The sequence below is a fragment of the Chenopodium album genome, chromosome 20 (genome assembly GCF_948465745.1).
Source record: "Chenopodium album chromosome 20, dcCheAlbu1.1, whole genome shotgun sequence".
NCBI classification, from domain to species: Eukaryota; Viridiplantae; Streptophyta; class Magnoliopsida; order Caryophyllales; family Amaranthaceae; genus Chenopodium; species Chenopodium album.
The window spans coordinates 36,074,717-36,086,797 of NC_137853.1; the positions used below are offsets into that span (position 1 = coordinate 36,074,717).

The following is a 12,081-nucleotide window of genomic DNA, read 5'->3' on the forward strand; positions in this document are numbered from 1 at the left end:
CGGATTATTTGGTAAGAAATTAGAGTGGCTGCACTAAAAATGTGTAATGTGAGTGACTCATAAACAGTATATTCGAAGTTTAGGAATTAAACCATGGAATATTTCATAAATAATCAAGATTATCGTGTGTATGAAATTATTTGGACTGTTAGAATTGAAATAGGGTTGCCAACTTTCCTAGGATCTATGGCTTAATATATATGTCTACTTGTTGATTTTTTGTATTACTATATGCTAGTGTTAGCTATATTAGTAGCATGTTAGGTTATTCAACTTGCAACTCGTCGGAGTGATCGTGGACTCGTTTTACTTGCGTCGAGGAATGCTAATATTCCTTTCGTTAAGATTAGAGGTGATCAAGATGGGTCTGAACTGATTTTTGGGTGAGCTATGGAGTATGTGTGGACATAAAAATTTGGCCCAAAATTATTTATTTTTGGACAGGTCATGGACAAGCATTTTTTTAGCCCCATTTAATTTATGGGTTTGGACGATTCAACTCGCATATACTTAGGTGCATGCTTGTGCATGTAGAGTTAGATGCAACAACCCAAAACGCATGTTTCACTGAATGAAATGCAGCAAAACACAGCCCTGTTCTTCTGAATTCGATCAACAATTTTCGCGCCAAGTTTTCCTAATTCTCATCAAAATTCAATCAACGTTCTTCTGAATTCAATCAACGTTCTTTCCTAAATCTCATCAAAATCTTCGATCAAAAATATCATTTTGTTTTTCTTTTCCTCTGTTTTTTCTCCTTCCTTCTTTAATTTATCTCTCCTCTGTTTTTTTTTTCCTCTTTTGTTTCAGTTTTTCGATTCAATTTTTCAATTGAGTTTCTTATGTGGTGAATTTGTGCTTAATTTCGATTGATTAAGTTTATCTAACTTTTGAATTCATATGAATTGAATTTTTTTTTTTTTAGCTTCGATCAATTTTATTTGTGTATGAATTTCATCTGATTTTTTTGCATTTTTTTTATCGATGAACATAATTATGCAAAATATGAACACATGCATAGGTTCCCTTAAATGTGAACATTATCTTTTCATAAAGTGAACATAGGCATAAAAATATGAACATATGCATTTCCGAAAGTAAACATAACAATTTAAAATATGAACGTAAGCATTGTTTTCCTTAAAGTGAACAAAATCATTTAAAAGGTGAACATGTGGGTAAAAAATATGAACATATGCATAAACAGGCTTAATGAGAATATTTCATGAACAACAAATATTTACTATGAATATTTACATTATGAACATATGCATAGGTTCTTTTAAATGTGAACATTAGCTTTTTAGAAAGTGAACATAGGCATAAAAAATATGAATTTATGCATTTCAAAAAGTGAACAAAACATTTCAAATATGAACGTAAGCATTGGTTTTCTTAAAGTGAATATAAGCATTTAAAATGTGAACATATACGTAAAAAAAATATGAACATAAACATTTAAGAAAGACCGCATATGCATAAACAGATTTAATCAATATTTCATGAACAACGCATATTTACATTATGAATATTTTAAATTATATATGAACATATAAAATATTAATATGAATATAATGCATTTAATTATGAACATAAAAATTTGAAGAAATAAAAAATAATATGATTATGAAACATATGCATTATAAGTATTAAATGTTCATTTTTTTACGTGTTCATTTTTTATTATTGAATGTTCATTTTTTTTCATGTTCATATTTTGTTACTAAGTGTTCATTTTGTAAAGCGTAGTGTTGATTTTGACGGATCGCAGATTTGTTGTCTGGGTTATTAATTGGGCCGCGCGTTTTGGGTCTTCCCTTGTTGCATCTATTCTAGGTGCATCAGGATGCATCCAAGACCAATTGGATTCAGCTTGAAACCTTGGCCCGATTTACCGGGCTGATTTTTATCGGCCTTCTACCCGGCCCATGGTCATCTCTAGTTTTGGATATAATATAACTTAGCTGATTATTAACAACCCTAGCCCTAGTAGCCTACTAGCAAGAAGTGTGGGTTTGCACAGCTCAACAATGCATTTTCATGCCAGAATCTAAACTTGAAACAAAAATGTCTACTAAGATGCTATAAGGCCAGAAGACCTATAACAGTATGTACGGCAACCCAGCAAGTCCGCAATAGTTACATCAAAGGTAAAAAACATTAAAAATTTACAGGTAAATCAGCCAATAACAAGCAAAAGTTACAAAAACAAAGTAAAGTTAGTGTGTATGTTAAGTGTAAAGTAGACCATAATACCACAATTTTCATTTGTCTTTTGTTTTTATTAGCAAATGCTTCCACTAAAATGTTCACATATCAGTACTTAGCACGACGATGCTAGAGAGCACCTAATCTTTTGAGAGCGGATCTTTCAACCCTGTCTGAACACAAAAAGAGTTTCCGCCTTAGGCCAGAATGAAGCAATAAGCTTCACATGAACAACTATACAAAAACGAAAGCATACTTACAAGGCCGACCCCTAACCAGTGCAACCTGTGCCACTGCACCAGGCCCATAGACTGATACGTCATCGAAAGTTAGAGAATCAACGGTAGTAGTGTAGTAAAGCTTTCAGCATATGCATTTTATCAATGCTCTAAAATTTCATTTCATCCCTGCACTGTTGCCTAAGAAATTCCACAGCAAAAGGCAGGCTACACTTATCAGCACCGCTTCATGAGGTTTCAAGGATCAAGCATTAGCTGGTAAGGAAAAGGCAACCTTACCTTACCCTGATTGACGGATGGTACAAGAAGAAGCCCTTGTAAAAACTTGTAACATGATGGAAAAGAGAACTAGATCCAAAGCATATTACTGTAAAATCTGTTTAGCTTTATAGAGAACGGCGTAAATTTTTTATCACAACAGACTGATAAAATGCTCTTGTTCGGAAGAACAATGTCAGAGCAACAAGAAACCCAAGAAAGCTAACAAATGCCAATATAATGAAGGATTCCATGAAGCAGTGAACCCCATAGCACGAGCGGCCTCCCCCTGCTTCTTTGTCATAGATATGTCCGATCACCCAAACGGAGAGAATATAAGTTCCTACAGGACTTGCTATTGCAATGGTATTAAAAATGGTACCCATATGCAGAATGCCAAATATCTCTGAAGTAATCGTGGGCATCAAACTCCATTGGGCTCCATAACAAATCCCAACCAAGACAGTTCCTATGTACAAATTACCACTAAAACCAGAACCAATTGTGATGTGTCCGGCAGTCATAGTTGCTAGAGTGATTGCCATCAGTAATGGCCTAGGCCATCCTTTTCCGCGTAATAAGATATCAGATACGTATCCTCCTCCAAAACGGCCAAGGAAATTCCATATAGACCATAATGAAACCAATGAATTGATCTTCACTGTATCATAACCAAGTGATTGTCCTATTTGGCTCATGTTATTTATTGTGGCAAGCCCTGATCCCATTCCACATGACATAGCAACGAATAATAACCAGAAATTCAAGCTTTTCATTGCCCCCCACAGATTCATGCTTTCTGTAGCTGGAGGAGATTCATTGGAAGTACCAGGTAATTCATCATAACCTCCATATTTCTGGCCTAGAAATTTCTCGGGCTCATTTGGATCAATTCCATAGACTAGTGGGTCCCTTTCTGCTGGTAGTGCATTAGTATTTTCCTTGCCAAAAGCTTCAAAAGAAATTTTAAGAGGCGAAGAAAGCAAAATAAAGAGACCGACAAGAGTAACAATGTGTGCCCATTTTGGGAACACGAAAATGTTCTCCAATATGATGATGAACATCAGGTAAGCAGCCAGAACAAGGGCAACTACAGAATAACCATTCAAGTACTTCTTGTCATCAACTTTGCTTCCCGGGCAAATTCTGACCAAAAACATTAGTGAGAGAGAGACTAAAGTCGGCAAGAATGCAAGTAGTAGGATGAATGTGCTTGGACTTCCTTTGAAAAATGTTTGATAAACTTGTATTAGAATTGCTCCACTCAGTCCAAGAAAACCCTGACAATAAGAATCAAGAAAGGGCAGAATGTCAGTCACATTACATTTACAGCTTCTTCAACATCAGATACATGCTTTTCACAGCTTTAAGTCATATACAAATAATCCATTTTGATCTTCAGAGAGGTACTAAGTTGTCCACAGATATGCCAAGATATTGACAAACAGATTGAGAAACTAACAGTATAAAAACACAGTATAGAAACTAACAGTCTCGAACTGAGTAATATAGCTTCATGAGGCATGCTCAGTTCCACAGATGCCAGAAAGGATGTTATGATCCACATAATTATGCTGGACAGAAAATCCAAAGAATGAAATGTTTATAAAAAATGACGAATGCTTGCATTGGTAACATGGTCCACAAATATGCTGGACAGAATTTCCTAGGAATGAAATGGTACACAAAAGGATGCTTGCATTGGATATGCATATCTCATGGACACACGCGCACGCACACACAAAGCATCTAGTCTTCCAACGTAAGTTAGAACTGTAGGCCATTTTCGGTTCTTCAGGGCTAACCGGCTAAATCACCTAATAGATTCTCAGCATAGTGGAGCGACATATTTCTTTGATGCATATTGCATGATTGACAATTTGACATATTCATTCCTATTTTTATTTTTCAATCATCACAGGATTCCATAATTGATAAGTCCCAACATGCCTCTAAAACCTACAATTAGCCAAAGCAAAGAAAGTATAGAGCATAAGCCCCTACAACACAATGCTGAGGTTCACACGGCTTCCAATCTTCCATATATATGCAACATACATTTGCACTTTTGCAGTCATGAGATTCATGACCTACCTCTAAATTAACTAATTAAGAGAATGAAATTTTCGATTAAAGACCAACTAAGTCAAAACAACATGTCCAAGCCTTAGATTTTTACTCCCAAAAGCTTGGGCTACCCATGTACATCCACACCCTCCACAAAGTGTCATTTGTTCGTTAGTAATGGATCCCTCTTATTCTCTTTTCTTCCCATCGTACCCTCCCATTCCATGTCCAAACAAGGGAAATTAGGCACCTCGCTCTCACTCCTTTTTTGTCCCATTTAAATCCCTCTTACACACGGTAACGTATCAATGCAAATTACTTTGACATTTTGAGATAACAATGTAATAGTTCTTGCCAACTTTGGATGTCAATGCAACAACCAATAATTCCTTACAGTTGTGCACTTGTGCTTATAACCTTGAAGAAAATCCTAATAAAATCAAGGGAGTTTCATAGCATTGTTTAGAACTTAGCTCAACTAAACATGTCCAAACTCAACAAACTTTCAAAACCCATTCAAAGCAAATTAGAGAACCTACATTGGCCTTACACTTAACAACAAACCCCACCCCTCGAGAAAAACACAACTAATTAACATGATATTCAACCATCAATTAATACATGAAAATTCCTATCAAATACAAATCAAGCCAAAATTAAACAATATCAACTACTTCCTACCTTCCATATTAAAAATACTACATCCATAAGCCACACAAAAGTTCAAAGCAATATCAATCAACTTGTTTACCAATAAAAAATGTAAACTTTATAAAATAAGTAAATAACACTCCAAGGCCTTAATTAGACACTCAAGTTTTAAACAATTGATTCAAACATATCTGAAGTTATAGTTGCCACTTCTTCAACAATTTGCCAAACAGCCAATTTAACTCCAAACTCGTAAATGCCAAATACATTAATAATTTGTTTAAGTATCAATAGCACTACCTAGACTCAACACAAACCACCTCCATTTTACATTTTGACCTTTGTACTATTCATATAATCCACTCTAACTAAATTGTCACGATAAATACTTTTCAAATACCTAACACTTTATAATATACTCTCGCATATTAATAATTAAAGTGATCAACTCAACTAAAAGCAACGACTACTTAAAACCCGGCAAGTGTAAAATGAGAAGTAAGAAAGTAGTTCACCTTCATGATACCAACAATAGTCCCTTTATAATCATGAAAATTCTCAACACCAGTAACAACATTAGCCGTATTGAAAAAAGTCTGAGCATGAGCAGCCAAAAACATGAACCCACACATAACCGCGACAGGAGGCGGCGCAATGAACCCAACAACGGCTAACCACATAAACAAATACCCAACAAAACACTGCACCGCCCCGACAGCGTGGACCACCCATGGCCCACCGAAACAGCACCGTCGACGGCGGGATAAGACGGCGGCGTAGAGTAAGCCGGAGAGAACGCCGGCGTTGGCGCCGATGTCTTTGAAAACGGAGATGGTGTCGAGAGTTGATTGGTCGTAGGATTGGGAGGATTTGAGGGCGGGTGAGTATATGCTAAATGCGTAGGACCCACCTGTTGTTGCTTGTATCCATATGCTTGATGAGGTTGATGTCCATCTATTGTTCATCAAGGTGGTTGCCATTGAAATTGATTTTGATTCTTATGATTATGAATGATGATGAATTGATGATTGATTTTTTTTTTTTTTTTTTTGGGAGAGGAATAATTGTAGTTAATTGATTATTAGGTGGATGGATAAATGATTGTTAGTTGGACATATAGATAATTAACACATTGGATTGTGATCCATATTGGTAATGGTAATTCTTTAAGATCTTGTCCATCTTGAGTGATATATCCATATGGATAATGGATCTAATAAGATATAGCCTATCTTGGGTATCACTCAAGATAAGATAGGCAAGATCTTGGCAATCTTGGGTGCCATGAACCTGAACTCAATTGTTGGGCCAGCCCCACAAGCCCGGTCTAATATTGCGAGTTTTGGGCAAGTATATTAACGAATAAGGAAATGAAAATGGAGAGATAGAGTATCTTTCATTTGGATAACAAATGAGGAAAAAAGGGAATTAGAGCGGAGAGAAATGAAGGGTTACATTGTAGGAAATTAATCCCTCCAATAATGGAGAGATTTGGAAGGAAAACTCACCATTCTTCCCTCCCCTCCCTTTCCCTCTCCTTCTCTTCTCCTCCCTCCCCTTCTTTTCCTTCCTCTTTCTTTATCCAAACACACTGTAAATGAGCTGGTTTTGCTTTTCTGCACGCTCATTATCACCTCTTAGAATAAGGAGTTAAAAAACCCCTGTTATGTTATTGTAGGACTAACTAATTGATTGTTGGTGTTGTGTTGAATGTTGATTGAGACTACATTTGGTAGGGAGGACATGTATTCTATCCCTCGCAAAAATAATTGGGAGGGGACTGGAACCTAACCACCCAGATTTGAACCCCGAATTCGAATTAGCCCAAAGAGTGAACCGAGTAGAACACCAAACAAAAAAAAAAAAATATTGTATGACTAATTATTTTGAACACTATGAAAAATTGTTCTCTAAGAAAAGTCACAAAAATAAAATAACCAAGAGCAAAACATGGACCTTATTATTTCGAAGCCTAATAATGAATAACAAACCAACAATCCTTTGAGAATGAGGAATAGTTCAAGTGATTAGAGCTTTCCACCCGATTCTAAGAGACCTTAGGATCGATTCTCACCCGCCTTGTTGCTCTCTCTAAACACCAAAAAAAAAAAAAAAGTTCCTTTAATTTGACTTTCTAAAAGCAACCCAAAGCTATTTCATACATTTGGCTTAACCATAATCACCATCTTAAAATTAATTCAAATTAATAACTCATTAAATCTTACAAAGTTACAAATATTGGCTCGTCTACATGACTACACAAAAATACACGAGTACCATATAGTCGAAATTAGCATAATATTAACCTAACAGGCTCTTTAAAAAAAATAAATATATAAATAAAAAATGAAAAAAAAAAATGAAGCTTTTTTTCTTTTCTATTCTACCAATCTAATTTTGTACAGTGTTCTAAACACATACACTATTACACTGTATGATAATTCATAATTATATAATTACATAACATAGTTCGAAGTTTAAATTTATAATGACAATTTGATATTTGAGTAACGCACAATAAACGAATACAACTATATTACCTATGAAGTATAATTTTAGTTATGTATAAATAAATTAAAATCACAAAATACAGTAAATTGTTTCTTAATTAGTTTAAGGCTGTACTCGTACGTGAGTTGAAGGTACGTAGAGCGTAGCATCATCGATCATCATAATGAAACATATTTAATTAGCTGATTATATGTTCTGTATAATTAGATTGTAGCTTAAAAGCCAAGCAAATCAACTAAAAATAATATAATTGTTGTACTTTGACGTAGTTGAATTGCGTTTCCCAGGATTCTTGTACGCCACAATTACGTATGTTTTTTTTTTCTTTTTCACCAGTAAAGGTCTTTGCTTGTTGACACAAATCATGCATTAGTAATGCATTACGTGCCATTTATTGATGAAAAAATGGCATAAAAACATCATTTCAATTACGAATTAACGTTAGTTAGATGATCCATTCCATGTTTCCTGATATAGTGATACTGAATTACTGATGTAAGATTAAGATTACTGAGTTTTGTCTTGTTTCCATTTTCACTCTGCTGGTCTCGGACGTTACTACTACATACCTTGCATTATTTTTGTCTTTTGGAACACCATATGAATCGAGTATGGAGTAGTCGATAGTCTGTTTTACACGTACGAAGTACTATTTTAAAATGTTTAGAAATATTTGTCTAATTAGTAATTAATCAAGTGTTGATTGATGAGGCGGAAGGGACTTGTTAAAATTGACACAGCTATTGATTGAAATGTTTTTGTAAAATTAGGTTATACGAAGTAAGTCTTATAACAATAGTAATAACGAAAGGTCTTTCAATGAGAAATTCAGAATTGAAGGATATCATCAGATGATTCAGATCATGCATGTTGCCTTTTGGTTGCATTTATGCCCTAGGTAAAAAATTGTTACTTGACGAGCCTAATAGCTAAAATGGTTATTTCATTGTACTCGATTGATTATTTTGGTTGATATTAACAATTGACTAAGTGCATAGGAGTCTAACATCGTGTTTAATTAACTGATAAGACTTTATAGTGACCCATCCCATTTAATTTTTTTTTATCCCATCAAATATGCTTATCGTAAGTCCAATATCCATCACTTTCGTTAAAAGAAAATCTTCTTCCCATAGTCCTACCACATCTACATATTAAATGTCGATGGCCTAGAGGCAGGATTGCCAAATTCTAGTGAATAATGCAAGACAAAGTGTCACATACAATAATTAGTAATTACTATTGTATTTGTATGTACTCCTTAAGTCTTTAGTGACACCAACTCTTAACCAACTATATTGAAGAACCTTAGCTAAAAATCATTCATATATTTTAAGAGTACAATTTACATTGCAAATAGCTAGGTTGCATGCACCACTAATTGACTTACATAAACACATTTGCCCTACGAAAAACCTTCTATATTTAACCCAAAATCAAGAAGTTATATTGAGATTAACACAAAAATTCTCCCAGCAATTAAGGCAGAAAAATATTTGATCAACTAATTATAAAACTTATAAGTCATGATATAGTCAATTATATCAGGTTCCTTTGTCTTCTTGATAGATAATGACTAAACATAAGAGAAATTCGATCTTTTACTCCACTTAACAATTATAATACTCCACTTAATTAATTATTCAACCAATCAATTTCATAAACAGTACCATAAACATACCACAATTTATACGACATCCATAATTATACACATTTTAATGTAACATATATAAATCTCTATTTAATCCTCTCCAAATTTCCTGCCTATAACTTGTACATGCCATGGAAAATTCTATGATTAGTAATAAGAGTAGTAGCAGTAGATGGGCAGCAACAGCAGCTAGCATATGGATACAAGCAATAATTGGTGGGACGTACACATATAGCATATATTCACCTATCCTAAAATCATCTCAATCCTATGATCAATTCACCCTAAACACCGTGTCGGTCTTCAAAGACATTGGCTCAAATGCCGGGGTTCTATCCGGCCTTCTATACTCCGCCGTGTCCCCAGGGCATAACCGCAATGCGGGTGTGCCCTGGGTGGTACATACGGTGGGGGCGGCCGAGGGGTTCTTGGGTTATTTCTTCATGTGGTTAGCTGTTGTTGGGGTGATCCCTCGGCCACCCGTGCCTATTATGTGTGTGTTCATGTTTTTTGCAGCACATTCACAAACTTTCTTTAATACTTGGAATGTTGTTACGTCGGTCCAGAATTTTCCTGATTATAGTGGGACCGCTGTTGGGCTTATGAAGGTACGTCCATCTCTAATTTATTTTGTTGAAGTTTAGCTTTCAACTTAAGAATCATTAGATGTTTGCTTATGCTATTGTGTTTATATTAATGATGATTTTTGAGAGACCAGTAAGTATGACATAAAGGTTTTTTTTTTCATGTTTAGAGAACCATTTAGGAAGTGATGTTGGCTAAATTCCATTCAAAACCTTGACTACCAAGGTACCGATCGCGTATGTACGTATAAAGATTTTACCAACTAAACTAGTTTATTTGCATTTAATTTTACTTTCTTCATTCAAAATTATTGACATATATAACATTTTCACTACTTACGTAGTATATCTTATTTTGACCAAAGTTTTATAGTAATGTATTGAAAACAAATTTTGTCATGAAGTTGTTAATTAAATAGGTCAAGTATTAATACTCCATCCTTTTCATAATAATGTTTCTATCTATGTAAATCAATGCAAATTAAATTTTTATTTGATCGCAAATATCTTTAATCTCAAACTAGCAAAAATTATAAAAGTTAGATATGAATCATGTACTTACCAACAAGACGAATCAAACTAGACCCCAAACAATTTAACTATATATGTTGTTCTTATAAATTGAGAGAAATTTAGAATATTCCCTCTCATTTTTAAAGTAAAAAATTTTCAAATAAGAACATCATTGTGAAACGGATGAGTACAATGTTTCATAATATCAATTTTTTAAATAACTTTTTTACTAAAACTTAATTATTTTTATATAAGGTCAACTTGTGCGTTGACAAGTCAATTTGACCGTAACACTTATCATAGGACGGAGGGAGAACTATTTTGTTTTTGTAGACTACTTGAAGGAGACTAGAATCGTGTTGTATTTTGAAGTTCTCATTGCAGAACATGGAATTTTTGTAAGACTACTTGAAGGAGATTAGAGTCTCACGATTAAATTTGAGTATCACTCTTTACACGTTTAGATAATACCTTTATACGTATAGAAATAAATGTTAATATTATCTTAATTATTGTTGAGCTAATCTCAATATGTATTGTCAAACTATAGTTTTGTAGCATGGTTAAAGATATTAATTAATGGGAAAAATAATAGTATATTTAAAAATGATGGAGGTAGTAGGTTTTAAGCCTAAGCATTGAAAGCTTGAGGAGAGACGCTCTGCGAGTCTTATGTTGTAACCATTAGAAAATGTATGTAAAAATGCAAAATGAGGAAGATAATCATGATTTTGACTTTAACTAAACTCTTTTAGATCGATTTCTTTGGATGAAATCATGCACAAGAGAAACAAAGAGTGTGAAAATATAATACCTCTAGTTTCTAAGGATAAATAAACTTTCTTGATTACATGTTAATCAAAATCACTGTACAAAAGTTGATATTATAAATAAACACAATAATATAAATTAAGTAAGAATCCACAAAATAGTACAGTCTATTTTGTTAATTATTAGTAAAAAAATTCCTTCCAAAAAAAAAAGTACAAGTAGAAAAGAGGTTTGGTGTAGTTGGTGAGGATTTTCCCTTGTAACTTTGAAGTCATAAGGTTGAATCCTTCTAGCTGTGGTACACTGGTATTATACGGAGAACATTCTTTATCCTTTCCCTTCATTTTTAAGTGTTTGACTTGTAAATAGGTCTAGGGTAGTCAATATGAACTTAAACACTAAACACAAAAGAATTAGGGGTCGTTTGGTTGGGGGTAATAATCAAAGGAAAAGGGAATGGACAAATCCAATTCCCTTTGTTGTTGTTTGTTTGTCACTTTCTATCATTCCCTCTACCCTCCCCATTACTCCAAATCCTTCCAACTTCATTCCCCACCCCCCTAGACTTTTCCATTCCCTTTCCCTAGCCACCCCTACACCACCACACCACCACCCTCTTACCTACCCA

The 12,081-nt window shown here is 34.2% G+C and overlaps 1 protein-coding gene across 1 annotated transcript; it reads right to left on the bottom strand.

Annotated features, from left to right (window-relative positions):
- Nucleotides 1-2,131: 2,131 nt before the first annotated feature.
- Nucleotides 2,132-6,517, bottom strand: LOC145597860 (protein NUCLEAR FUSION DEFECTIVE 4-like). Its single transcript, XM_081654117.1, has 2 exons — nt 5,939-6,517; nt 2,132-3,985 (listed from the first exon to the last, which is right to left on the bottom strand). Exons 1-2 carry the CDS (start codon nt 6,401-6,403, stop codon nt 2,834-2,836), a joined length of 1,617 nt encoding a protein of 538 aa, XP_081510243.1. The 5' UTR covers nt 6,404-6,517; the 3' UTR covers nt 2,132-2,833.
- Between the last annotated feature and the right edge of the window lie 5,564 nt (nt 6,518-12,081).

Coding starts and splice junctions, on each gene's coding strand:
- LOC145597860 (XM_081654117.1), bottom strand. CDS start 6,403: ATGGCAACCACCTTGATGAACAATAGATGGACATCAACCTCATCAAGC. Junction 3,986..5,938: donor CTATTGTTGGTATCATGAAG/GTGAACTACTTT, acceptor TCTTATTGTCAG/GGTTTTCTTGGACTGAGTGG.